Source organism: Oryctolagus cuniculus, chromosome 18, assembly GCF_964237555.1.
Source record: "Oryctolagus cuniculus chromosome 18, mOryCun1.1, whole genome shotgun sequence".
NCBI classification, from domain to species: domain Eukaryota; kingdom Metazoa; phylum Chordata; class Mammalia; order Lagomorpha; family Leporidae; genus Oryctolagus; species Oryctolagus cuniculus.
In genome coordinates this window covers 13,369,248-13,397,112 of record NC_091449.1, presented here as the reverse complement: position 1 = coordinate 13,397,112, position 27,865 = coordinate 13,369,248, and the positions used below count along the sequence as shown (strand labels likewise).

General features: G+C 57.8%; 2 protein-coding genes across 5 annotated transcripts in view; both read left to right on the top strand.

Moving 5' to 3' along the window:
- The first annotated feature begins 8 nt into the window (after window positions 1-8).
- On the top strand, window positions 9-18,187 carry CYP2S1 (cytochrome P450 family 2 subfamily S member 1). Of its 3 annotated transcripts, XM_008249708.4 has the most exons (10): window positions 12-447; window positions 1,271-1,436; window positions 3,040-3,189; window positions 3,604-3,764; window positions 3,845-4,024; window positions 4,742-4,883; window positions 5,805-5,992; window positions 11,135-11,276; window positions 11,382-11,548; window positions 17,848-18,187. In XM_008249708.4, the coding sequence occupies exons 1-10, from the start codon at window positions 283-285 to the stop codon at window positions 17,905-17,907; spliced, it is 1,521 nt and encodes a 506-aa protein (XP_008247930.2). In that variant the 5' UTR covers window positions 12-282; the 3' UTR covers window positions 17,908-18,187. The 3 variants fall into 3 exon arrangements, with proteins under 3 accessions (XP_051692322.2, XP_008247930.2, XP_002722341.2); XM_051836362.2 differs by lacking the exon at window positions 11,382-11,548 and having other exon boundaries at window positions 9-447; window positions 11,135-11,381; XM_002722295.5 differs by lacking the exon at window positions 17,848-18,187 and having other exon boundaries at window positions 13-447; window positions 11,382-12,200.
- A 115-nt stretch (window positions 18,188-18,302) lies between these two features.
- AXL (AXL receptor tyrosine kinase) overlaps window positions 18,303-27,865 on the top strand; it is a 28,993-nt gene continuing 19,430 nt past the window's right edge. For both annotated transcript variants that reach the window (XM_051836360.2, XM_008249707.4), the window contains exons 1-6: window positions 18,303-18,812; window positions 19,835-20,057; window positions 20,273-20,373; window positions 20,903-21,079; window positions 24,633-24,713; window positions 24,830-24,945. In XM_051836360.2, the coding sequence (XP_051692320.2) occupies window positions 18,749-18,812; window positions 19,835-20,057; window positions 20,273-20,373; window positions 20,903-21,079; window positions 24,633-24,713; window positions 24,830-24,945 (762 nt within the window). In that variant the 5' untranslated portion in view covers window positions 18,303-18,748. The remainder of the gene's footprint in view (window positions 18,813-19,834; window positions 20,058-20,272; window positions 20,374-20,902; window positions 21,080-24,632; window positions 24,714-24,829; window positions 24,946-27,865) is intronic.

The window sequence follows — 27,865 nt, the reverse complement described above, 5'->3', positions numbered from 1 at the left end:
CTCCTATTTACCTTCGCCTCACCTGGGGTCCAAGGCGCTGTCTCCGCCCAGCAACCCCAGGCAACCCTGGGAGGCCCATTTGGGCGTGCGCCCCCCGACCTCAGACGCCCGCAGCCTGGGAGAAATCCGGCAGCGGGGAGCGGAGCGCGAGCCTGCGGGCGGGCTGATAGGCTCGCGGCCCCGCCCCCTCCGCCTGATTTCTCCGTGGAGGGCGGCTCCCGCCCCTCGCCGGCCCAGAAGCGTGCGGCGGCCGGGAGTGGGGGACGGAGCGGACCTGCGGAGATGGAGGCGGCTGGCACCTGGGCGCTGCTGCTGCTGCTGCTGTTGCTGCTGGCGTTGGCGCTGCCCCGGGCGCGAGGCCACCTGCCCCCAGGGCCAGCGCCGCTGCCGCTGCTGGGGAACCTGCTGCAGCTCCGTCCGGGGGCGCTGTACCCGGGGCTCCTGCGGGTGAGGGGCGGGCACCCAGGGCCCGGAGGGGAATGGGTGGATGGGAGGAACCGGAGTGCCAGAGCCTAGAGGCTCTTGGGTCTCCTTGGAAGGAAGTGGAGGGGGGAGAGCAGGGGTCCTGGGGAGCAGGGACCCACAGACTCCTGGGAGGGCGGTGGGCAAGGACCAAAGCTGATAGACAGGCGTCCTGGGGTGGGGGTGGGGGACCAGGAGTAGCTGAAAGTGTGGGGGAGGGTGCAGGGTGTCCTGGAGGGCTGGGAAGAGGAGGGAGCCTTGCAGGCCCACGGGAGGGGAGGGATCCTGGCTGAAGGAACTAGAATGGAATCGCTCAACTTCGAGAGAGCAAGAAAGGCGGCCTGAGGCCTCCCAACCTTGGGGGCATGGAGCTGGGAGTGCAAAGAGCTTCCCCATCCAGAAGGATTGGGGGCAGGGCTCAAGGACACGGAAAGGGGATGGGGTCTTGGGGAGGGAGGGGGCAGGTGCTCCGGAATCTGAGGGTGTAGCAGTGACCGGAAGGGAGAGCTGGGGTGGGGGTGGAGGTCGAAATTATGAGACCACATCTGATTCTGGCTTGTCCCAGGGTCAGAGGTGAGGATTGAACACACAGAAACAGGACTGGAAGATGCGTTTAGGGAGGGAGCCTGAGACAAAAAGAACTGAGCCCTCCAAGTGGGGTTATTTCTGCCTCAGGTTGGGGCGGGCTCCCCAGAGAGGGGGCAGAAGCCAGACCAGATGGCTTATCCAGTGCCAGGGCCCCCGTAGAGACACCTCGGCCAGAAGAGGCAGCTGCTGACCGATCCCCGCTTCTCCCTGTCCACCCCAGCTGAGTGAGAGGTACGGACCCGTGTTCACTGTGCACCTGGGCCCCTGGCGGCGCGTGGTGGTCCTGGTTGGACACAAGGCTGTGAAGGAGGCTCTGGGAGGTCAAGCCGAGGACTTTGCCGGGCGGGGAGCATTGGCCACGCTGGACCAGACTTTTGACGGCCATGGTGAGTCAGGGGAGGCGGGGGCCGCTGGATCCGTGACTTTAGGGGGTCCGTGTTTTCAGCTGTGGCACACAGGGTTGTACTGATCGCATGGGATTGGGCTTTGCAGTGATTGCCAGGTGGTGGTGTCATTGACAACAGTCACCTGTGCAGGTGAAGCCCCGGCTCAGGCAGAACTTTCAAAGCTCTGAGAATTGCACAGAAATCAGGAAACCCATGCTGGGCGCTGTGGGTTCACAGCACTGGCTGAGCCAGCCCCTCTCCTGCCCCCCAGAGCACAAGGCTATGAGCAGCAGACCTGTCACCAAACAGTGACAGCTCAGAGGGTAAGGGCCGGATAGAGGAGGCTCAGCCAGAGGGGCTGAGGGATGACGGAAGTCCTGGGAGTGCAGGAATACAGAGGAGGCACCTGACCCAGAGGTTCCTTTGTGGAGGGCTGGGTTGGGAGGGGGCTACCCAGGAGGTCTGCCTGGAGGAGAGGATATCTGAGCTGAGACTCGGAGTGGGAGGTGTTGCAAGCAGAGAGACCAACCTGTCCAAAAGCGTGAGGGCAGAAGAGCTGTCAGGCACAGACATTCACCCTGGCTGGCTCTGCTCTGGGAACCGGAGATGCAGAGGTGCCTGAGAGAGATGTCGGGTCCTCTCTCACCACGGGGGGCAGGGGGGGGCTGGTCTGTGTTCAGACAGGCACAGCTCTGGGAGCAGGAACCTGGGGAGCAGGGGAGGCTCCTCTCTGAGCTGAGACCTGCGGGATGATGCGTGGAGTTTGTTCAATCAGGATGGATGGCAGGAGATGGGGTGGTGGCATTGATGCCGGCTGAGGGAGCAGCAGGGGCAAAGGCTTAGGCGGGGACCTTTGAGGCCAGTGTGGTTGTCATGGATGAGCCGGTGTGAGCTCTGTCCATGTGGGGTCCGTGAGTCACGCTGGGTTTCAGCAGTGGATTTTAAGCAGAAAAGGGATGTGGTCAGAGTTTGAAAGACCCTCCCTAGGAGCTGCAGACGGAGCAGAACTGATGGCTGCGAGCCAGAGACAGGACTGGGCTGGACCAGAACAGGGGCTGTGGGATGGGACAAAGTGGGGGGTGGGAGAAGCATCCGAGTCACGCCCAGAGCTCCAGCCAGGGGACAGGGAGAGGAGGGACACCGAGGCCAGAGCAGGACCCAGTGTGGGGTGGGGATTGAGGGGTGCTAGGGGACACAGGGGAGGCCACCGTAGGGCAGCACTGGCCAGGAGGAGCACTGAGCTTGGAGAAGGGGAGGTCTGTTCAGAGCAGAACAGTGTGGCTCTCATCTCCTCCCCTCTCGGTTCACGCTGTGAATGTTGGGGTGGGGTGGACGGGAGAGAGGAAGAGGGTGGGGGAAGATGCAGAGATGAAAAGGAGGGACAAATCTGAACTCCCCTGGCCAATCACGGAGCAGGAGCCCGGCTCCCCCAGGAACTGGCTGTCCAGAGCAAGGCCATGGGACACAGGCCCCAGTTTGTGCATTTACTGGGTACCTGCTGAGTGGTCATCTCTGAGCTGGGCAGGCAGGGACTCAGGACAGGGGTTGTCCTGGGGAATGCTGAGAGGGACCGGTCCCTCACTGAGTCTCACCTTCTATGCAGGGGTTTTCTTTGCCAACGGGGAACGGTGGCAGCAGCTAAGGAAATTCACCATGCTTGCTCTGCGGGACCGGGGCATGGGGAAGCGGGAAGGCGAGGAGCTGATCCAGGCAGAGGCTCAGCGCCTGGTGGAGGCGCTCCAGGAGACCCAAGGTCAGCAGAGTCAGGGGGAGGAGCTTCTCCCTGTGCGTGGGCATGGCCCCAGTGCAGCCCGGGAAGCCCTGGGCTCTGGGCTGGGCTGGGGTCTCCACCTCCACCCTCTGTGTCTTGTGTGAGGGTATCTCAGCTTCTCTATATGTCATCGCCCTCTTTTTGGATCTCCATCTCTTTTCTGCCTTTTTTCTCTGCCTCCTTTTCTCAGTTCTTCTGACCCTAAGTCTGTCTCTGGGCCTCCCTATGTCTCTCTGTGACTGTCCATCCCCCTGCACGTCTCCCTCTCGCTCTGTGCCTCACCCTGCTCCGGCTCTCTCCCCTGCACCTGCCCTCCTGCCTTCCTCCATGCTTCTCTCTCCATCGAGGCCTGGGGTCTGTTCCACCTTGGCTCCATCCCCCCCTTCACTCCCCCAGGACACCCATTTGACCCTTCCCTGCTACTGGCCCAGGCCACCTCCAACATCGTCTGTTCCCTTATCTTCGGCTTCCGGATGCCCTACGAGGATGAGGAGTTCCAGGCTGTGGTGCGGGCAGCTGGCGGTACCCTGCTGGGGACCAGCTCCCCGTGGGGACAGGTAAGCAGGTGGGACCCCTTTTTACCTGCCTAAGATTCCCGCCAAGCCCTCTGATGAGGAAAACTGCCCTCCCCCCACAGGCCTACGAGATGTTCTCCTGGTTCCTGCGGCCCCTGCCCAGCCCCCACAAACAGCTCCTCCACCACTTGGGTACCCTGGCTGCCTTCACTGTGCGCCAGGTGCGTCGACACCAGGAGAGCCTGGACCCCTCAGGCCCTGCTCGTGACGTTGTGGATGCCTTCCTGCTAAAGATGGCACAGGTAGCAGCAGGTGGAAGGAGGGTTGGTGGGGTGTGAGTCCCTCCTGGACAGGACAGGTGCACCTGAACTCCCCAGTCAGGTCTCTATCTCGCTGCACATCTGTGCATATGCTCCTCTCTGAGTGTCTGTCTCTCTCTTTTGGGTGCTCTGTTCTCACTGCCCCTCCCTGCCCCACCCCCTTTAAAAAAATTTTTTTTAAGATTTATTGATTTATTTGAAAGTCAGAGAGGGAAGGAGAGAGAAAGAGATTTGCCATCTGCTGGTTCACTCCCCAAATGGCCACAACGGCCAGGGCTGGCCCCTGCCGAAGCCGGAAGCCAGGAGCTTCCTCCAGGTCTCCCACTTGGGTGCAGGGGTCCAAGCATTTGGGCCATCCTCTGCTGCTTTCCCAGGTGCATTAGCAGGGAGCTGGATCAGAAGTTGAACAGCTAGGACTCGAACTGGCACCCTTATGGGATGCCAGCAGTGCAGATGACAGCTTAACCCACTGTGCCACAGTGCCGCCCTAAATAAATCTTTAAAAAAAAAAAAAAAAAAAAAAAAAGCCTTTCAACCAGAAGAACTAATATCAGACACCCACTTCCCAGCCTTCTGAACCACTCATTTGCACTCCGTGACAAAGCTGTAACTTACTGTGCTATGCCCCATGCCTGGTTCCCTGCACCTCTACTTCCCACAGCCTGTGTTCTCTGAGCCCTTCTGCCTGGTTTCTCCCAGGAGGAAAAAGACCCAAACACAGAGTTCACAGAGAAGAACTTGCTGATGACCGTCACCTACTTGCTGTTTGCCGGGACGGCGACGGTCAGCGCCACCATCCGCTATGCCCTGCTGCTACTGCTGAAGCATCCTCACGTCCACAGTAAGCGCCTTTCGCACCTGCCAGGCCCTGGGGACAGAAGAGAGGGTTCGAGAGGGAGGACTGTGCAAGCAGAGTGGTCGGGCTGAGCCAGAGCAGGAGGCGAGGAAGTGCGGGCTTCGGGGTGTCGGAGGAGGCCAGGCGGCTGCGGGTTATGGGGTGAGGCATGGAGAGAGACAAGCAGGAGTCCTCTCGGGGCCTGTTGCCTGTGCCTTGGCCTTGGCCTTGGCCTTGGGAATCAAGGCAGCACCCTGAGCAGGAGAGGGCAGAGTCACGTTCAGCTTTTAGAAAACTCCTTTGGGCTGCCCTGAGGGAGTGGAGAAGGGTGAGAGGGGACACCAGGAGCCCCAGGGAGGAGGACAAAGACCTGAACAGGAGAGGACAGGACAGGCTTCGGGGAGGGATGAAGGAGTGGAACAGGCAGATCCCAGAGAATGACAAGACAGGGAGGCGTCAAGCAGAAGGGCAGGTCTCTGCCTAGGGCGACAGGAGGACACTGTGGCCACCTGAGGTGGGGACAGGAAGGAACTGGTTTTAGAGAGAAGATGCTGACTCCAGTTTGAAACCATCTGGGTGGGGTCTGAAGCCACCCAGTGAGGGGTGGGGAGCGGGATGCAGGAGACCACAAGACCCCAGGGTTATCGGAGCTTAGGAGGGACCAGAGCCTTGGGGGTGCAGAAGGGTGCATGGGAAGAGGCGGGCTGGGCGTGCGCCCCCAGGAACGCCAGCATTTCAGGGCCGGGCAGCTGTGTCACCTGCTGTCGGGCCAGTGGCTGGTCGGGAAGGTGGCACTGGGCAGCTGGTGGCACTGGTGACAGACTCGGTTGTGTCTCCGGGCAGATGGCCTGAGTTCTCAAGTCTCAGTTTTCTCATCTGGGAAAGGGGGGCCTGAGTCCCCTCTGACCCAATAACTCTTGTGTGCAGAGCGTGTGCAGGAAGAGCTGACGCGGGAGCTGGGTGCTGGCCGGGCCCCGGGCCTGGGGGACCGTGCCCGCCTCCCTTACACTGACGCGGTTCTGCACGAGGCCCAGCGGCTGCTGGCGCTGTTGCCCATGGGCGTGCCCCGCGCCCTCACACGGACCACCTGCTTCCGAGGGTACACCTTGCCCCAGGTGGGTATTCTGGACAGCCGGACTTTTTATTTTCTGTCTGTTTATTTTCTTTCTTTTTTTTTTTTTAAAAGATTTATTTATATATTTGAAACTCAGAGCTACACAGAGAGAGGAGAGGCAGAGAGAGAGAAGTTTTCCATCTGATGGTTCACTCTCCATATGGCCACAACGGCCAGAGCTGTGCCGATCCAAAGCCAGGAGCCAGGAGCTTCCTCCGGGTCTCCCACATGGGTGCAGGGCCCCAAGGACTTGGGCCATCCTCCACTGCTATCCTGGGCCACAGCAGAGAGCTGGACAGGAAGTGGAGCAGTGGGGTCTCGAACCGGCGCCCACATGGATGCTGGCGCTTCAGGCCAGGGCGTTAACCCACTGCGCCACAGCGCCTGCCCCAATGTCTGTTTATTTTCATTCTGTTTGAATGTCAGAGACACACAGAGAAAGAGACAAAGAGAAATCTTTCAACTGCTGGTTTGTTGCCCCAAATGCCCATAACAGCCAGAGCTGGGCCAGGCAGAAGCCAAGAGCCAGGAGCTCCATCTCTCCATCTGGGTGTCCCGTGAGGGTGGCAGGGACCCAAGCACTTGCACCGTCACCTGCTGCCTCCAGGATGCACGTTAGCAGGGAGCTGGATCAGAAGTGGAGATGGGACTGAAACCCAGACAAGGATGCAGGTGCCCTAGGGGGCATCTTAACCACTGTGCCCAACTCCTGTCCTTCCCTGACTTTTTCTTGATCTCAGTGTCTACATCTCCCCCTCCCCCGTGCCCCAACCATGCCGCTGTGGCCCTGCACCTTCCTCCCTCTGTGATAATCCCCCCTCTTCCTCTCTCTGCAGCCTTTACTCTTCCTGGTTTCTTCTGTGTGCATTTCTCTTGCCCTGGGACCCTGTCTCTGGGCCTCAGTTTCCCCACCTGTCAGACAGACATGCTAATTCTACATCCTGCTGAGGTGGCTGGGACAGTCTGATGAGGACGCGCTCGGGGAAGGAGTTTGAGTACTGAGTAACAGGTGTAACGCTAACAGCGGCCCTCCTCGCCCTCAGCCCTGTGGCTGGGACACGCAATACGCACACTCCCTCCCTCCTTCCGCTTCCCTCCTCCCCTCCTTCCTCCTCCCTCTCCCTCTCCCTCTCCCAGGCCCTGCCTCTTCATCAGAGAGCAGTTCAGCCCCAGAACCACTAGGGGGAGATCAATGACTCCCTGAACCTGAGGCAGCTTCCTTGTAGAATCCAAACCCTGGAGCTTAAGTCCAGCCCTGCTGTTTTCCAGCTAGAAGCCTGAACAGACTACTTCACCCTGTGAACCTCAATAGTATCTTTCTTCTAATGACAGTAATAGACACCAATAATAATCATATTAGGGGCCGCCGCTGTGGCGTAGCAGGTAAAGCCGCTGCCTGCAGTGCCGGCATCCCATATGGGCACCGGAGTCCTGGCTGCTCCACTTCTGATCCAGCTCTTTGCTATGGCCTGGGAGGGCAGAAGATGGCCCAAGTGCTTGGGCCCCTGCACCTGCATGGGAGACCCAGAAGAAGCTCCAGGCTCCTGGCTTTAAATTGGCACAGCTTCGGCCGTTGCAGCCAATTGGGGAGTGAACCAGTGGATGGAAGACCTCTCTCTCTCTCTTTCTCTCTCTCTGCCTCTCTATCTCTCTGTATAACTCTGACTTTCAAATAAATAAATCTTTAAAAAAGAATCATCATCATAATAGGTACCGATACTGTGTGCTAGGTATCACTCTGAATGGTTTGCATGTGCATTTTATTTAGTCTTCAAAGCAACTGCATACCATTATGCCCATTTTACAAATGAGGAAACTGAGAACTTGAAAGGTTAAAACACTTGTCAAGGGCACCCAACCTGCAAGCAGGATTTGAAGGCAGGATTTGAACTCAGAGCCTATGCTTTACCAGCTATCTGCCTTTCTCTTATTTTAGCACCAGTGCCATGGCCCTGTCCTTTCTGGAGCCTCCCTTACCTTCTAGGCAAGTCCCTAGCAGGGGTCTCGCTCCCTCCCCTCATGCTATCCTGCCACATTTGCCATCCACCACACAGCCCTGGGAACACAGGGGCTCTGATCATGGCTGAAAGAGCTACCACTTTCTCTTTTTTTAAAAGATTTTATTTATTTATTTTGAGAGGTAAAGTTACAGACAGGGAGAGGGAGAGACAGAAAGGTCTTCCATCTGCTGGTTCACTCCCCATAATGGCTGCAACGGCCAGAGCCGAGCCTATCCAAAGCCAGGAGCCAGGATCTTCTTCCAGGTCTCCTATGCGGGTGCAGGGGCCCAAGCCACTTGGGCCTGGCTTTCCCAGGCCATAGCAGAGAGCTGGATGGGAAGAGGAGCAGCCGGGGCTAGAACCAGTATCCATATGGGATGCCAGTGCCGCAGGTGGAGGATTAGCCTACTTCGCGGCAGCACCGGCCCCAGAGCTGCCACTTTCTGCAAACACAGGCAGGGGCAGTCTGCCTGGACAGCCCTCGCCCAGCCATGCTGGCCGTCTCCTCCGAAAGGCCTTTTGCTACTCCAGCAAAAGGCTGGACTCAACATTTGGCAAAAAGGTGGCTTAAAACAGCCACAGCTGAATCACAGATGTGCCCAAAGTTTCAAAACAAAATGGAAAAATGACAAGCACTGCTGTGTCCAGATGGCAACTGTGGGCAACTCGCTTCCATTCTCTGGATCTCAGTTTCACCATCATTAAAATGGAAATAATATTCATACCTAGCTCTTTGGCTTATTCACAGGGTATGTGTATGTGTGTATGCGTGCAATGCCCATGCCTGTTACAAACCAGTTCATGCAAATGGATTTAAAGGACAAGTGTAGAGGCCAGCATTGTAGCACAATGGGTTAAGCTGCTGCCTGCAACACTGGCATCCTATATGGGCACTGGTTTGAGTCCCAGATGCTCCACTTCTTCTTTTTTTTTTTTTTTTTTTTTTGACAGGCAGAGTGGACAGTGAGAGAGAGAGACAGAGAGAAAGGTCTTCCTTTGCCGTTGGTTCACCCTCCAATGGCCGCCACAGCTGGCGCGCAGTGGCTGGCGCACCGCGCTGATCCAATGACAGGAGCCAGGTACTTATCCTGGTCTCCCATGGGGTGCAGGGCCCAAGCACTTGGGCCATCCTCCACTGCACTCCCTGGCCACAGCAGAGAGCTGGCCTGGAAGAGGGGCAACCAGGACAGAATCCGGTGCCCCGACCGGGACTAGAACCCAGTGTGCCGGCGCCGCAAGGCGGAGGATTAGCCTAGTGAGCTGCAGCGCCGGCCCCAGATGCTCCACTTCTGATTTAACTCCCTACAGATGCACCTGGGAAAACAGCAGAAGATGGCCCAAGTACTTGAGTCCCTGTCACCCATGTGCGAGACCTGGATGGAGCTCCAGGCTCCTGGCTTTGGCCTGGCCCAGCCCCAGCCATGAAGGCCATTTGAGGAGTGAACCAGTGACAGACAACTCTCTCTCTCTCTCCCTCCGTGTAACTCTGCTTTTCAAATAAAAATGTTTTTTTTTTTTTTAAAGAGAAGTTCATTTTGGTACAAATAATGCTTCCATATGTTTTCATTATACGTATTTTTCATTTTTAATATGTTTTTGATTTATTTAAGGCAAAGAGGCCTGCGCCGTGGCTCTCTAAGCTAATCCTCTGCCTGTGGTGCCAGCACCCCGGGGTTCTAGTCCCAGTTGGGGCACCGGATTCTGTCCCAGTTGCTCTTCTTCCAGTCCAGCTCTCTGCTGTGGCCTGGGAAGGCAGTGGAGGATGGCCCAAGTGCTTGGGCCCTGCACCTGCATGGGAGACCAGGAGGAAGCACCTGGCTCCTGGCTTTGGATCGGTGCAGCGCGCCGACCATGGTGGCCATTTGGGGGGTGAACCAACAGAAGGAAGACCTTTCTCTCTGTCTCTCTCTCTCACTGTCTAGCTCTGCCTGTCAAAAAAAAAAAAAAAAAAAGGAAAAGAGGAAAGAAAAAAGAAAAAAAGAATGGCAAAGAGACAGCAGAGAGAGATTTCTATTTGCTGGTTCACTCCCCCAAAATGCCAGTAACAGCTGTGGCTGGGCCATGCCAAAGCCCGGAACTCAATCCAGACACCCTCATGGGTGGAACGGACCCAAGTCCTTGTGGGGCCAGCATTGTACTACAGCAGGTTAAGCTGCTGCTTGCAATGCTGGCATCCACATCACGGTGCTAACTGGAGTCCCTACTGCTCTGCTTCCAATCCAGCTCAGGAAAGCAGTGGAAGACGGCCCAAGTACTGGGGCTCCTGACACCCATATGGATGGAGCTCCTGGCTCCTGGCTTCTGCCTGGCCTAGCCCGGGCCAATGCTGCCATCTGGGGAGAGAACCAGCAGAAGGAGGGTCTCTGTCTCTCCCTCTATTACTGTGCCTCTCAAATAAACAAATCTTGTTTTAAAAGATTTATTTATTTGAGAGGTAGAGTTGCAGACGGGGAGAGGGAGAGACAGACATCTTTCATCCTCTGGTTCACTACCCACATGGCTGCAGGGCCTGGAGCTGGGCCGATCCGAAGCCAGGAGCCAGGAGCTTCTTCCGGGTCTCCTTCGTGGGTGCAGGGGCCCAAGCACTTGGGCCATCTTCTGCTTTCCCAGGCCATTAGCAGGGAGCTGGATCAGAGGTGGAGCAGCTGGGACCCAAACCGGATGCCAGCCTTAGAGGCAGAGGCTTAACGCACTAGGCCACAGCGCCAGCCCCAAAATAAATCTTTAGCTAAAAAAAAAAAAAGTACTTGCGCCATCACCTGGTGCCCATCAGCAGGAAGCTAGAGTCAGAAGCAGAGCGGGACTCACACAGAATGGTTGCATCCCACTGCGCCAGACTCCCACCGCTTGCGTTTCTTGCTTTTTAAAGTCTCCTTGTATATACAGACTTCAGAACGTTTCGCACCTGAGTGAACTGACCTTTTGACTCCATTTTCCAAACATGTTTGCCAGTGCGGGCGCCTCTGTGTGCAGTGCACCTACGCATCACCTGTGCGGTACACACGTACCTGGCCCCGCTGACGTCATTGTGTTCCGTCCTCGGCGCTCCACCCACCGTGCCATGCGCATGCGCAGTGCCTGCGGCCTGGGACCTCTGTGTCCGGGCTTGGTGAGGGAACGCTGTCGTGGCTCTCTCCCATCAGGGCACCGAGGTCTTCCCGCTCCTTGGCTCCGTCCTGCGGGACCCCAAGGTCTTCGAGCAGCCGGAGGAATTCAACCCAGGCCGTTTCCTGGATGCTGACGGGCGGTTCCGGAAGCACGAGGCCTTCCTGCCCTTCTCCCTAGGTACAGCCGCGACTTCCTGCGCCCCGGGCTCCCTGCTGGCTCCCCTCGCCCACCGCCCCATCCCCAGGCCTGGCTGTGAGCCGCGGGTCTCCTTCTCCTCACCAGGTAAGCGCGTCTGCCTGGGCGAGGGCCTGGCCCGCGCCGAGCTCTTCCTGCTCTTCACGGCCATCCTGCAGGGCTTCTCCCTGGACAGCCCGTGCCCGCCACAAGCGCTCAGCCTGCAGCCTGCCGTCAGCGGCCTCTTCAACATCCCCTCGGCCTTCCAGCTGCAGGTCCGGCCCCGCTGACCACTGCCTTGGCTGGACCTGATGAAGAGGGGAGCTCGGGGTGGGGGTGGGGGTGGGGGTGGCCGCCCGGGGCGAGCAGGGACAGAGTTGTGTGTCCACAGCCATACGTCTACACCGCAGGCAGCCACCTGTGTCTCACCATTTAAACACAGCAAAGCTGTCCATGCCACGCTCTGGGGTGCGCAGCCCACCTAGAGCCACACGCCCCACCCCCCCTTCTGGGGCAAGTCACAGGTTCCTGTCCAGGGCCCTCCAGGCCGCAGCTAGACATACATGACACCGCCCAGCTCCCCGAGGGGTCCTCCCATGGAGACAGCACTGCCGCGGAGGCCCCTTTCCAAGCACCCTGATCGCAAGTTCTCCCAGACGCAAACAGGTCCTGGTTGGCAGGCACTGGCCCTGTCTGAGAAACGCCCACCCAGCCCCAGCCCTGCTTATGTAACGGAGCTGAAAGCGACCCCTGCTGTCCCTGACTCAGCCCCTGCCCTGCCTCAGTCCATGTAAGACCCAATGGAAGCGGCTGGATGACCATGTAGGGGCCGAGTTCCCAGCCCCAGAGTCAGGGAAGAGGCCAGATCTGATGTCCTTGTGACTGAAAGGCCCCCATTTTGCAATAAACATTTGTGTCTGGCCTGAGGCGGGGCCTGCTGTGTGACCGAATCTGTCTGTCCTAGTGAGTAAGGGGTGGGGTTGGGGGAGTCCACCCCTCCCCTGAGGCTGGGCGGGAGCTGAAAAACACGGTCACCGCCCACCCTGGCTGTTGACATCAGTACCAGATGTGGAGCTGGCGGGGGAGGGCAGGACAGGGCTGTCCTGGAAGGGGGGCCTCAGCCTGGGAAAGCCCAAAACCAACAGAGCCAGCCCCTGGGGATTCTGGGAATCTGGAAGCAGATACTACACAGGGGCCATAGCCCACAGAGAGACCCCAACCCTGCCCTGGCCTCTTCCGCCACCCTGCCCCCCTGCCTTCCCTTCTTAAGGGAGCCAGGGAGATCCTTTGTGTCTTAAATTATCTGGTAAGGAAGTTTTCAGACAAACACAACCCTGCCTCCCCGACTACCCATCATCCAGCCTCATTCAACAACCACTAACTTTCTAGTTTTCACTTATGTGAAATTAGGGATATTTTAAGGCAAATCCCAGAAAATCATTGAAGAGTTAAGGACATTTGTTTCTTCCCAACATTTCTTAAAAGATTTATTTATCTCTTTGAAAGAGTGACAGAGAGGTAGATCTTCTGTCCACTGGTTCACTCCCCTGGTACCCACAACATCCAGGGCTGGGCCAGGCTGAAGCCAGGAACCAGGAACCACCTGGGTCTTCCACATGGGTGGCAGGGACCCAAGTACTTGGACCATCATCTGCTGCCTCCCAGGGTGCATCAGCAGGGAGCTGCATCAGAAGCAGAGGTAAGGGGGCCAGTGTTGTGGCCACCTGGGACGCTGGTATCCATATGGGTGCCCGTTTCTGTCTCAGCTGCTCTACTTCAAATCCAGCTCCCTGCTAGTGGCCTGGGAAAGCAGAGGAAGATGATTCGAATGCCTGCTGCTTCCCACATAGGAGACCCAGATGAAGCTCCTGACCCCTGACTTCAGCCTGGCTCAGCCCTGGCCGTTGCAGCCAAGTGGGGAATGAACTGGTGGATAGAAGATCTCTGTCTCCCTCTCTCTATGTCCCTCTCTCTCTGAGCAGAAGCATGCCTGGATCTCAGGCACTTCGTGGGGTGCAGGCATTCCAAGCTCCGGCTCAGTCCACTACACAACACCCACCCCTATCCCCCACCATTTTATTGTGACAGTTTTCAGACATGTGGCAAAGTTGAGGGGCTTGTACCGAGAATGCCCACGTGCCAACTCCTGGTTCTCCCAACAGCATCTTGCTCCATTGCTCAATAACAATTCTGTCCACCTGTCCCTCCGGCTCGGGTTTTTTTTTTTTTCTTTCCATCAAGTAAGCTGCAGATATCAGTTCATCTTCCAAAAATACCACAGTGCATCTGTCATTCACAAAGTTTCCTTATTTAAAAAAAAAAAAGTCCCATGATGTTATCACTTTATTGACTTCTGTTCTTTAGAGGTAGCACAAAACAGTGGAAGAGTAAAGTGGACAGACAGGATTGGGATTCCATCTTGATTGCCTGTTCCTAGGCTGTTGACTCTTTGATGGAGGATAACCATCTTTTTCTGTTTTAAATATATTTTTTCTTTTATTTCTTTGAAAGGCAGAGTAAGAGAGGCTGAGATGGAGAGATCTCTCTGCTGGTTCACTCTCCAAATGGCCACAATTGCCAGGGGAAGGGCCATGCCAAAGCCAGGAGTCAGGAACTCCGTGTGGGTCTCCCACATGTGTAGCAGGGGCCCAAGTACTCAGGCCATCTTCCACTGCCTTCCGATGCACATTAGCAGGGAACCGGGTGGGAAATGGAATGATGGTGTCACAGACAGCAGGTTTACCCGCCATGCCACAACACCAGCTCCTATACTCAAAACTGTTTTCATCATCCCACGAAAACCTCTGTATCCACTAAGCAAGAACTGCCCCCAAAAGCTTTCTTTTCAAAAGTCAAAATCCCAGGACCCATTTTTCACACCAATTGCATGAGCAGATTTCGTTTGAAGTGCCTCTTGGATTTTTCCACTCCATAACTGCTCCCTAGACGTTGGCGGCGTGCTGCTCACTTCTTGAGTAAACTGAGTCATTTGCCTGACAAGAGTTTTTCATATTCTAGATTTGGCTGATGGCATTTTTTGTAGCATTCCTCAAGATGTCCTTCCATTCCCAGGAACCCCTACAAACTGGGAATTAGAGTCTGAGTTAACGAATGGTCCTGTGTTCAGTGACTCCTAAGGCTGCTGCGTCCACGTCCCGATCCTTCTCTTAGGAGGTCCTGTCCAGGCCGTTGTAGCGCAGCCAGTTAAGCCTCCGCCTGCGTCCTGTCTGAGCGCCTGTTTGGAAGTTGGCCCAAGTGCTTGGGCCCCTGCCACCCACGTGGGAGAACCCAGATGGAGTCCCATGCTCCTAACTTCAGCCTGGCCCAGCCAGCAGATGGGAGATCTCTCTTTCTCTCTCTCTCTCTCTCTCTCTCTCAAGATTTATTTATTTGAAAAGGCAGAGCCAGAGAGAGAGATCTTCCATCCACTGGTTCACTCCCCAAATGACTGCAACGGACAGAGCTGGGCTGATCTGAAGCCAGGAGCCTTGAGCTTCCAGATCTCCCATGCGGGTGCAGGGGCCCAATGACTTGGGCCATAGCAGAGAGCTGGATCAGAAGTGGAGCAGCTGGGACTCGAACCGGTGCCCATATGTGATGCCGGCTCTGTAGACCTGGGCTTTAACCCAACCTGCTGTGCCACAGCGCCAGCCCCTCTCTCTCTTTCTTTCCAATAAATAAAAAAAACTTTAAAAAAAAATTAGAAGTCTCTCAACTTTTCACCTAGTGGCCTTAGAGGGATTCTTTAAAGAGAGATCAAATAATGTTTCCTGCCCAAAGTCCACCAGTAATTCCCATCATAGATGACAGACCAAAATCCTTGCCAAGCCAGGCCCTTCCTGACCCCACCTGTCCTCTACTCTCCCACTCCCAGCCACAGATAGCCCTCCCTGAAGTTAGTTGCTGTTCCTGGCGCACGCCGGCTGCAGGGCCTTTGCACTGCCTGGAATGCTCTTCCGGTCTTGGCTCACTTGCTCACTTCCTTCCAATCTCAGTCATAACCTCAGCAAGGCCTTCCTCAACCATCCTCTGGCCCTCAGGGGCCAGCAGGTCAAGGTACCACCTGCAACACCAGCATCCTATATGAGGGCCAGTTCTCAGCCAAAAGTTCTTGAGGGAATGAAGTCACAAGTTCAAGTTTGCCACGAACCCAGCACTGTCCGTGATGCCCTAGGTGGGTGAAGACCTGCAGTATATCTAAACAAGTGGATAGACCTCTGCACCTTCAAAAATGCCTCTCAATTCGTATTTTTTAAAGGTTTTATTTTTCCATCTACTTGAAAGAATTTTTAAAAGATTTTTATTTATTTATTTGAAAGAGTCACACAGAGAGGGGAGAGGCAGAGAGAGACAGGTCTTCCATCTGCTGGTTCACTCCTTAATTGGCCACAACAACCAGAGCTGCGCCCATCCAAAGCCAGAAGCCAGGAGACTCCTCCAGGTTTTCTACATGGGTGCAGGGGCCCAAGGACTTGGGCCATCTTCTATCCCAGGCCATAGCAGAGAGCTGGATTGGAAGTGGAGCAGCCAGGTCTCGAACCAGTGCCCATATGGGATACCGGCGCTTCAGGCCAGGGCATTAACCCACTGCATCACAGCGCCACCGCCGCCTCCCCCCCCCCCCCCAACCAAGAGACAGAAATCTTCCATCTGTTGATTTACTCCTCAAATGCCCACAACAGCCAGGGCTAAGCTCAGCCAAAGCCAGAAGCCTGGATTTCCATCTGGGTGTCTTGCAGGGACCCAAGTACTTGAACCATCTCCTGCTGCCTCCCAGGGTGCACACTGGCATGAAATTGGAATTGAAAGTGAAGTAGGCCGGCGCCGCGGCTCAATAGGCTAATCCTCCGCCTGCAGCGCCGGCACACCGGGTTCTAGTCCCGTTCAGGGCGCCGGATTCTGTCCCGGTTGCCCCTCTTCCAGGCCAGCTCTCTGCTGTGGCCCTGGAGGGCAGTGGAGGATGGCCCAAGTGCTTGGGCCCTGCACCCACATGGGAGACCAGGAGAAGCACCTGGCTTCTGGCTTCAGATCAGCGCGGTGTGCTGACCGCAGCGGCCATTGGAGGGTGAACCAACGAAAAAAGGAAGACCTTTCTGTCTCTCTCTCACTGTCCACTCTGCCTGTCAAAAAAAAAAAAAAGTGAAGTAGCCAGAGGGGTTGGCAGTGTGGCACAGTGGGTTAAGCCGCATCCCATATCAGAGTTCCGATTAGAGTCTGAACTGCTCTGCTTCTGCTCAGCTTCTGGAAAGGCAGCAGATGATGGTTCAGATGCCTGGGTCCCTGCCATCATGGATGAGAGCAGGATGGAGTTCCTGGCTCCTGGTTTTGGCCTGGCCCAGACCAGGCCATTGCAGTCATTTGGGTGGATGGAGGATATCTCTCTCTCTCTCTGTATATATATGTGTCTTTTCCCCTCTCTGTCTTTATGCTTTTTTTTTTTTTAAGATTTATTTATTTATTTGAAAGAGTTACACAGAGAGAGGAGAAGCAGAGAGAGAGAGAGAGAGAGGTCCTCCATCTGATGGTTCACTCCCTGATTGGCCGCAACAGCTGGAGATGCACAGGGCCCAAAAACTGGGGCCATCTTCTGCCCTCCCAGGCCATAGCAGAGAGCTGGATCGGAAGTGGAGCAGCCGGGACTAGAACCAGCACCCATAAGGGATGCTGGTGCTTCAGGCCAGGGTGTTAACCCGCTGCGTCACAGCGCTGGCCCCTCTCTATGCCTTTCAAATAAATAAATAATCTTTAAAGAGAGAGAGAAAGGGAGGGAGGGAAGAAGGAAAGAAGGGGAGTAGCTGGGGCACAAACCAACTCCAATTTAGGACGTGCATCCCAAGCGGCAACTTAACCTGCTGTGACCAGCATCTGCCCCCTCAGTGATTCATTGTCCCCTTGTGGCACCCTTGGTGGGTGGGGATGCAGCAGTGACCAGGATGTAGCCTGTCCCCGCCTTCCCAGAGCCCACAGGCCAACTGGAGGGGACAGACATGAGGCACATAGTCATGCCAAAAAATCTGTAATGATGACCATGCACCTGTTGCACCAGGGAAGGACAGGGGGTTGGAAGCAAACAACACAACATGAGGACCTCAGACTGGAAGGGGCCAGGGAGTGGGGCCATGGGAGTAGACGAGAGATGGGGCTGACGTATGTGCAGGAGGGTGCTCCAAGGCCTGCGAGGGGGCTCTTTGGGTGAGAAAGGAGGAAGGAGGGTCAAGCAGACCTCAAGAAGGGGTCCTGGGGGGGCATTTGGTGCAGTGATTAAGATACCACCTGCGCCTGCGCTGTGGTGCTGCGGGTAAAACCACCGCCTGCAACGCCGGCATCCTATATGGGCACTGGTTCGAGTCCCAGCTGCACCACTTCCATTCCAGCTCTCTGCTATATTCTGGGGAAGCAGTGAAAGATGCCCCCAAGTGCTTGGGCCCCTGCACCCGCATAGGAGACCCAGCGAGAAGCTCCTGGCTTCGGATAGGTGCAGCTCCAGCCAGTGCAAGGAACGGCACATGCTTTGACCCAGATTGTCCCCCCACCGGCCAGCTAAAGGGATCCTGCTCTTATTCCCATTTTACAGATTCACACGGAGCCTCAGGATGCCAGGCACCTGCCCTCGGCCACGTGGCTAACGGTATAGCTGGTATGCTAACTCGGTTCTGGGGGCACCGCCGTCGTGCACATGTCCACGTGGGGTCTGGGGTGTCGGAGGATCCGTGTCTCCGCACGTGAGTGTCTCTCACATATCCTCCCTCTGAGATCTCTCCTGGAGGCAAGCTCCTGAGCCGGCTTGTCAGAGTGTGTTTGTGGGCCGGCAGCGTGCCCCTGCGTGTCTCTGCCTGTCTGAGTGTGAGTGTGTGTGTGTGTATGTGTGTCCTTGTCCGAGGAGCCCTGAGTGTGAGGGGGAGTGAGGGCCAAGGAGGCCTGGCTGGGGCTGGGGCGGGGGCAGAGGGGGGTGTGCAGGCTGGGTGGGGGGAGCTGGGGAGGGATGTTTACCAGACACCAGAGGAGCCCAGAGGGACAGCGCCCAGGGCCCAGCCAGAGGGACACACAGCCTCCCCGCCTCACTGGCCCTGGGGCCGGACACAGTCACTGGGGATCCCCTTCCTCCTCCTCAGCCTCCCCCCTCTGAGGCCCCTTTAAGACAAGGCTAGTCCTCGCTTCTCCAAGTTAACCCCTCGTCCTCCAGGTGGCCCCTGGGCTCCGGGCCCGGTGGGCGGAGGCAGAGGGGGAGCCAGGGGCGGGGACTGGGTTGCCTGAAGTCTGGGAGGGAGAGAAGGAGGCAGGGAGCCGGGAAGGCGGCTGCGGAGGAACGGAGCCGGCTGAAGGGACTCGGCTGTGCCAGGCGGGCAGTGCCAAATCAGGGGAGCACGGAGCTGGGGGGAGGGCCGGGTACAGCCCAGCCCTGCCCCCTCCCCCCGCGGCGTGCCCAGCAACTTCGGAGCAAAGTTTGGCAAGGACTGCGCTGTGGCGCCCGGAGGATGGGCAGGATCCCACTGGCCTGGTGCTTGGTGCTGTGCTGCTGGGGGTGCCTGGCCCCCAGGGGTGAGTGATGGGAACTGTCGGGCAGGGCCGTCCATGGAGGGGCTGTGGCGGGAGGGGAAGGGGATGGATGGCAGGTGCCGAGGCGGTGGGGGGGGGGTGTGCTGAGCTGGCTTAGAGTTTCCTGGGAACGACAAGGGACTTGGCATGAGGGTGACAAGGAGACGCTGCTGAGACTCCGAGACAGAGCAAGAGGCAGGGGGAGAGTCTGAGAGAGGAACAGGGGGACAGGAAACAGAAACTAGGAGGGCCAGAGACGGAAGAGATGGACACAGACCGACAGGAGACAGAAGGGGTGGAGGCTCTGGGAGCCGGGGCTGGGCTGGGGGCCCTCTGGGAAGGCAGGAACCTTCCCCAAAGAGCACTTAAGTGGCAGAGTGGGGAGGGCTCTGGAGCCCCCAGGGTTTTCCTTGCCACTGTCACCCCTCACACTTGTGCCTGCCCCACCACTGCCTGCTCCCTCTCTGTCTTCCTCTCCATCTCTGCCTCCAGTCCACCGCCTGCCGGCTCCGCTGCTCTCTCCCCGTCTCTGCCCCTCTTCTTAGACACCCTCCCTGCCCTTTGTCCTAAGAGTCATGTCTCTCTTCATCTCTCTGTCTACCTCTATCTCTGTTCGCTCTCTTTCTCCCTGTGCCAGACTTTTTCTGACTTCTCTGGTTCCCCATTCCCAGCCTCTCTTCTCGCCTTCTCCCTCCCCCAGCCAGCAGCCCAGTCCATGAAGTCTCCAGAGACCCTGAGGGAGGGCAGAGGGGGCCGGGACTGGCCTGCCAGGCAGTCCAGGGCGTGGGAGGCTGCCAGATCCCGGGCCTACTTCCCAACGGACGGATGGATGCTGGGCCTCGGTCCCCTGGGAAGGCTCCCACCCTCCCCCACGCCTCGGCCCTCCACCCCCTTCTGAGGTCACCCTACAACTATGTGGGCCGAAGGGCCTGGCGGGTCCTGGCAGCCGGTGGGCAGGCAGGGACAGCGTGGAACCGAGTGGCTGGAGAAAACGGGGGGTCCATAAGCTCCCTTCTCCAATGCAGGTGCGCAGGCTGAGGAGCACCCCTTTGTGAGAAGTCCAGGGAACGTCACCCGTGCCCGGGGACTCACGGGCACCCTTCAGTGCGAGCTCCGGATCCAGAGGGAGCCCCCCGAGGTGGTCTGGCTGCGGGATGGACAGATCCTGGAGCTGGCGGACAGCACCCAGACCCAGGTGCCCCTGGGCGAAGACGGCCAGGATGACTGGAAAGTGGTCAGCAAACTCAGGTGCCTGCTCTCCCCAACCAGCCACACCCAAGCTCCTCCCCATCCCCACACGCCCCCATCACGGGCGGGTAGGTCATGGGCACCGAGCCCCTCCTGGACCAGAGTCCTGGCTGAGTCGCCTGCAGGCTGTGTGGCTTTGAGCCAGTGACAAGACCTCTGGGACCAACCGGCTCCAGTTCTGACCTCCAGCCTCTTCCCTCCTCTTGCCCTTCCAGAATCTCATCCCTGCGGCTGTCGGATGCAGGGCGGTACCAGTGTGCGGTGGTCCTGGGGGGACAGACTTTTGTGTCTCAGCCTGGCTATCTGGGGCTGGAAGGTGAGCCCGGGGATGGGTGGGGGGGGAGTCATGACACACAGGGAGGTCCATGGAGGTCACGCAGGCCCTGCAGGGCAGAGAACTTGGGGTCTCTCGAGGATGGAGGCAGGCTTGTGGGTGTGTATTGTGAAGAGAAGACGTACTGGGGTTTGTAGGATGTCCTGAAGGTCAGTTGTAGCTGGCATAGCCCATTCTAGGAACCAGATAAGGAGTGGTAGGCACGAGACTGAGCCCCCACTCCCCACACCAGGGGCTTCACTTTCTGCATCAAGAAAATGAGATGATGAGTCAAACATTCTGAAAAGCAGACATGGGGGGCCCAGACATCTTGGGGGTCAAACATGGGGGGGGATCACGTGTTGCTGGACAGAGGCCTAGGGGGTCAGTCATGAAGCAGGCTCAGATGTCCCAGGGGGGTCAGAGACCCTGCAAAGTGGGTCAGGTATCCAAAGCCCCCAGTATCCCAGAGGTGGGTGGGACACGTGGGAGGCTCCCAGATTCCCGACCTCTGCCACTGCCCTCCCGCCAGGCCTACCTTACTTCCTGGAGGAGCCTGAGGACAGGGCTGTGCCTGCCGACACTCCCTTCAACCTGAGCTGCCGGGCCCAGGGGCCCCCAGAACCCGTGGACCTACTCTGGCTCCAGGATGCAGCCCCCTTGGCCCCGGCCGTGGGGCACGGCCCCCAGGACAGCCTGCGTGTTCCCGGTGAGTCTGGCTTCCCTGGGCCAAGTCAGCAGAGAGCGCTGGCTCGCTGCCTCTGTGCGTCTGCCAGTCCCTCTGTCCCTGTCTCGGTCTCGCGTCTGTTTCTTTCTGTCAGTTCTCTTATTTCTCTAGTTCTCCGTCTCTCCCACTGCTTCTCTGTGTGTGTCTTTCTGTCTCTCCATCTCTCTGCCTCTCCTTCCATTCAGCCCAGTGTCTCGCTGTGAATAGCATTCCTTGTCCCGGATTTCCTCTGAGCTGCTGCACAGCCCAAGTGCGTGTGGGCCTGGTGCCCTTGACCCACGAACCAGTGCTTCCGCCTGTCTTCCACCTCCCCCCATGCCCTGCCCACCTCCGGCCCTGAGAAGCCCTGCTGGCCTCAACTATGGGGAGGACAACAGGGAGGATATCCAGCCAGGCCCCTCTCGGGGCACAGAGCCCAGAGAAGAGAGGGAGAAAGTGGGAGGCTCAGAGACAATCAGAGCGAGCGAGCCTGGGAGACACAAGAAGGGACCAGCCACAGAGGTGACCAGAGGTGGAGAGACAGCACAGGGAGGTCCGAGTGATAGGCACCTTCCCCGTCAGGGTGACCCATCCCTTCCGCATCTCACAGACTGGCAGGCCTCCAGCTGGGGTCACACAGTGGGCAGAAGCAGCCCCTGGACATGGGGGCTCCCCTTTATGGAAGGAGGAGACACAGGAGTACACATGGGATGCTCTGTCAGGGGAAGTGGCTGAGCCCTAAAGGATAACAGCTCCCCGTACCCCAACCTGTTGCTTCCCTCTGCCAGGATGAGGAGGGTCTCCCAGAGTGGAGGGTGGAGGGAGGAGCCGCATTCCCAGCATTCCGGGGGCCCTGAGTGTGCAGGGAACAAGCCAGCCCCCAGAGGGGTGACTCAGGCCCATAGCTCAGGTGGCCGGGTAGGGACAGGGATGGGGCTTGAGTCAGCCTGGCAGGACCCAGGAGAAGTGGAAGGGGGAGGGGACGGTGTCCCCCCCCCCCCCCCCCCCCCCGCCAAATCCATGGGAGGAGCGGAAATTGGGGGCACAGATGTAGCAGGGTTTGTGTGTGTGAGTTTCAGTGTGTGGGAGGGATTCATCAGTAGCTGCCTCTCTCACGCAGGGGGCCTTAGTGGGGCACAGCTTCCGTGTGTGTGTGTGTGTGTATCCACACGCATGTGTCCGTGTGTGTGTGTGTGTGTGTGTGTGTGTGTGGAGTCAGAGCAGAGCAGTAGCAACACCCTCTGCTTCCATCCGCCCTCCCTGTGGCTGCCACTTGGTGAATGATCTGGTGCCTGGTGCATGCCTGGTGCATGCGTGCGCACCGGCGCCAGCCTTAGTGTATGTAGCAGTGTCTCTGTGGCAGTCTGCCTCCCCATGAACGTGGAGCAGCCTGAGCGCATGCCGCTGTGTCTGGCTGCGTGTTTGTATGCCCCAAGGTGCTGCAAGTAGGCAAGCAAGCCGATGGGAACCTTCACCAAAGGCATCCTGGTGTGTGTGTGTGTCCAGCCCCAGTCAACCCAGTCACCCGTGAGCCCGGGTGCACCTTGTGTTGGTGGGTGTTTGTCATCCGCGTGCACACATGGGACCAAGTGTTCACGTGTTTGTCCCCACATAAGCTCACCCGTGTATCTGACATCAGCGTCCACCACTGTGGGTTTACATGGAAGTCACTGTGTGTGTGACAGCATCAGCCCTTGCACATCTGTGTGTAGCGTAGCGAGTGCTGCATTTTCTGGTTCTAATAATGGCCCTTGTGTGTTTAAGTGTGATTCATTGGTGTTGGGGGGGGTGAAGGAATTTTGTCTGCTGGTGTTTGTCCCTCTATCTGACTCAGGGCGTGCCTCCCTCTTCTTCCATCCCTCTCATTCCCTTGGAAAAGAGTGGCGGGGGGAGCGCGGGCAGGGGGTGGGGCAGACATCTGGAAAGTACATCTGGAGTGTCGGGCGGGCCCCTGTCCCAAAGCGAGAGCCCTCAGGAGGGGAGTGAGACCCAGGCCCCCTCCGGCCCTCAGTTCCCCTCCCTCAAGGTGCCACCACCCGCCCGGCCTGGGAAGGGGGCCCCTTGGACTGCCGGAAGTGCCAGGGTGGGGGGGCGCCCCGGTGACTCACGCGGGGGCAGGAATGCTGCGGTCGGAACAGGACCTGGCTCCAGAACATTGCCCCCCCTTCCGTCTCGGCTGCTCGGGCCCGCGGCAGGGGCGGCGCCAGCGCCCGCACGCGGTGACCCTGGCGCAGGCCCCACGTGCCAGGTGGGCTGGAGCAGACCCAGGGTCCCCGCCCCCTCTCCGGCCGCCTGGCCGCGGGGGCTGCGCGCGCGCGGGCACCTGACCTTGGCTGGGAACGGACCGCTCCGGCACCAGGCAGCCGCCAGGGCCTCGCCTCCCCCCTGCCCTCCCCCTTCCGGCCTCGGCGGACTTTTCTCCGGTTCCTCTCCGGAGAAAAGGAAACTTTTTGTCTGCGGGCGGGCAGAGTGCTCCTCTCGCAAACACGGTGGTGGGAACCCAGGCACAGGCCCGAGAGAGCAGCACGCGCAGGCCTCAGGGCCACCGGCACACGCACGGAAACAGCTGGACGAGGTGCGCGCGCGCGCGCTTGGCGGCAGCAACAGACGAGGCCCTGGCGCTCCGACCTCTGGCCGTGCCATGTCGCTGAGCAGATGTGCGGCAGTGTGCGTGGCCTCTGCACTTGCAGGCGCCTCTGTGTGTGTGTGTGTGTGTGTGTGTGTGCGCAGCTGCACCGTGGCACTGGGGAGAGGCAGTTATCATCTCCAGGCACTGAGAAATGGCACTGAAGACGCACATGGTCGCTCGCCTGGCCACATACACATTTCTGCACACACCCCCAGAAACGCTCACCAGCACATGGACACCCACAGATCCATCGTGCCCACATAGGGAGCACCTATTGTGTGCCAGTCCCACTTGACGGGGCCCTGCACCCCCAGCACTGCTGTGCCCCTGCGCTGGAAAAGGGGTGGCTGGGAACAGAGCGACTGGCAGGTGTCATGTGCGGAACAGGCATGATGGAGGGAGGCAGTGAGCCTCCAAGTGGAAGGAACAGAAGTGCACGGTTCCCAGGGTGGGAGCATGCTAGTGTGTGTGTGTGTGTGTGTGTGTGACACCAGGAAGCTAGTGTGACCGGAGCACAGTGAGCGAGGAGAGGGGTTGGGAGAGGACAAGTGTGTGAATGAGATGCTTTGGTGGCATGCTCGCCCACAGCCTCAGGCTTGTCTAGCAGGTGCACACGCAGTCTGGGGTGTCTCTGCAGGCCCCTCTGAAAGTGTGTGTGCATGTATGTGTGTCTGTGTCTATGTATGTACACGTGTGTTTCGGAGTGTGTTCCTGTGCCTGTGTGGGGCTGTGTGGCAGGGGCTTGGTCTGAGGCCAGGGGCCTGGCCTTGAGCTTGGGGATGGCGGTGCATTGCCCTCCCCTCCCACACTCTCCCTCCCAGCAGGTGCCCAGGTGACCTGGGCTGAGCCTGGTCAAGATGGACGGACAAGGTGGGCGGAGCCCCTCCTCCCCGTCTCTGACCCTGGGCTCCTCCTGTGACTCCCCAGGCCTGAACAGGACGTCGTCCTTCTCCTGCGAAGCTCATAATGCCAAGGGGGTCACCACATCCCGCACGGCCACCATTACAGGTGACAGAAACGGGAGCTAGTTGGGGGGGGGGGGTTGGGTGTCGGGTGGGGGCTGGGCCCAGGGGCAGAGGGCAGGGTGGGGAGCTTTGGGCAAACGCGCCCTCATCTGTCCACAGTGATCCCCCAGCGGCCCCGTGACCTCCACCTGGTTTCTCGCTGGCCTACAGAGCTGGAGGTGGCTTGGACCCCAGGCCTCAGCGGAATCTACCCCCTCACCCACTGCACCCTGCAGGTGAGACTCCCAGGCTTTGCTCACCTCAGTCAGCCCACACCCCCAGCCCTCACTCTCTCCCTGGGAAGCCAGCCCTTCCCAGCCATTGGTGTGTTGAAAGGCAACAGAGCTGCAGATTAAGCCAGATATCCTGAGTTAAATCCTGGCTCCACTTGGGCCAGTTACTTGATCTCTACAGGCCTCAGTTCTCTCATCTGTAAAATGGGCACAGTGGTAGCATCGATCTGATAAGCTTGTTGTGAAAATTCAATAATAACCAACTGGAACTTAGGAAATGCATCATTAGCTGTTTTCATTATTTTTAGTATTAATGGTATTAACTCTGACCAGATTTGAGACAGCAGGGCCGGGAGCTCTCTGTGTCACTGTAAGGTACCCGTTGCCCTGTGTATCTCCTGTTCAGTCCTGACCCCTCTGGGTCGTCCCCCACGGGGCGGTGGGCTCCAAGGTCACTGACTCCTCATTATTACCACCACAGGGTCGGGCATGTACGGGGCATGTTTTCTACAAGAGTACGTGATGGGGCTGGCATGGTGACCCAGGGGTAAGCCCCCCCTTGTGATGCCGGATCCCATACTGGAGTGCCAGTTCAAGTCCCAGCTGCTCTGCTTCCAATTCAGCTCTGCTGATGCACCTGGGAAGCAGCAGAGGATGGCTCGAGTGCTGGGGCCCTGCACCCATGTGGGAGACCCGGATGGTGTTCCGGGCTCCAGACCTGGCTGTTGTGGCCAACTGGGGAGTGAACCAACAGATGGGAAGTTCTCCTTGTCTCTCTGACATTCACTCACACTCTCTCCATCGCTCGGTCTCTCTGCCTTTGAAATAAATGCATCGTTTTTAAAAAATAAAAGAACAGTGCATGACAAGTGAGGTGGGCTAGACCCAGTCTCCACATTAAGTTGTTCCTACTCTATTTTAATTTTATTGATTTATTTTTACTTGAAAGGCAGAGAGACAGAAAAAGGGAGAGACAGGGATAGACAGACAGAGGTCAGTCGTCTGTCTGTAGGTTCATTCCCCAAACGCCCACAACAGCCAGGGCTGATCCAGGCTGAACCTGGGAGCCCAGAACCTGATCTGTGTCTCCTACATGAGTGTCAAGGACCCAAGCACTGGGGCCATCATCTGCTGCCTCCCAGGGTGTTGGCAGGAAGCTGGAGGTGGAGCTGGGACTCGAACTCAAGTCCTCTGACGCAGGACGTGAGCAACGTCCAAGCAGTGTCAAAGCCCTGCTCTGACTGACTGACTGACTGACTGACAGAAAGAAAGAAAGGAAGGAAGGAAGGAAGGAAGGAAGGAAGGAAGGAAGGAAGAAAAAAGCCAGATGTGTAAAAAATAGAGAGAGCGAGCAAGCGAGCAGGCAAGCCAGAAGTGTGCGTCCAGGGCCTCTGGAGTTCTCTGAGATTTGCAAGTTAGAGGTGAGAGCGGGCCAGTGTCCGTGACAATGATGTCAGCGGTCGGCTTCGCTCGCAAGTCAACTGCGGGCCGCACCCTGTGTACAGCTGTACTCACTTCTCCTCACGCGTGGCCCCACCTGTTTTTCAGATGAAAGAAACTAAGCTCAGTAATTTGCAGCTTGCCCAAGGTCACAGCCAAGAAGTGGCAGACATAGGATTCAAACCCTGGTCTCACTAAACCCAAGGGTGCTCCTGTCCTCCTCGGACACTGTTTTAGAGCCAGTGCTTAACTAAACAGGTGCTGCCTTTCTTACGCTTCCGTGCCCTGGGCATTTTAACCCTAGCAGGGAGTGCCAGTAACTTCCCTGTTTTCCAGGTGAAGAACTGGGGCCCAGAGAGGGGAAGTGGCCTGTCCACCCGACCCCTACCATGGCTAGAAGGGCAAAGCTGAGGTCCAGTCCCAGAGGCCAGCCTGACTTGGGAGACCTCAGATGCCGGTTCAGGCCCCATCCATCAAGTGTCCCCAGGAAAGCAGAAGTGTGTCATCTTCCGTCTCCAGGTCTCACTTCCTGCTGTGCTCTGGCTGGGGCTAAAGGGCTCCAGCAGAAAGGTCACGGCCATCCCAGGCAAAAGAGAAGTGGGAGTGGGCACAGGCCCACTATCTGCACCCACCTCCCTTCTGCCCTGGAAGAGGTTCCTCTTCTTGTCTGTCACTGTGGGTGGGAGAGCAGGCATGAGGACAGCCTCACCCCCTCCTGTGATGCACCACGCACGTCCACCCCTCCATGGCTCTCCGGGGGTGGTGTATCTCCCCACGTAGGAGCTGTGTGACTTTGGGAAAGCTGCTGACCCTCTCACAGCCTTGACTTCACTCATAAAGTAGCAGTGAGAAAGGAAATTGGCCCCATAGGGTGAAAAGTCAGTGAGTTCATTGGAGCTTGGCGCATCCTTGGCATCAGAGAGGTGTTAGCTGTTGGTGCCACGAGGTGCAAGCATTGTGTCCTTAAACTCTACACCCTGACGAGTAGGGAGGCCTGTTTTCTGGAGACAGAAACCGAGACAGAAAAGTCAAGGTGTTCACTGTAGGTCACACAGCAAATAACATCCAAGCTGGACCCAGACACGAGGAGCCCACACTGAGGTCTCCAGGCTGAAAGTGAGGCCCTGAGCAGCAGCAGTGCTGAGGTGTGTGCCCAGGAGTTGTGTGTGATCGTGGCGTGGGGCTCCGTGGCAGGGCTGTGCAAATGTGTGCCCCGACTGGGGCCCCGTCCCGACCGTGCCATTCCAGAGGACCAGCCAGGTGCTGCCGTGCGGGGGAGTGCAGAGGTTGACACTTGTTGCCAGGTGACTTCTGTCGCACAAAAAAATCCTGGAGGAACATGCAGTATGCCTAGGCAGTCTTCTAAACTCTATTTATTTATTTATTTATTTATTTATTGACAGGCAGAGTGGAAAGTGAGAGAGACAGAGAGGAAGGTCTTCCTTTGCCTTTGGTTCACCCTCCTATGGCCGCCGCGGCCAGT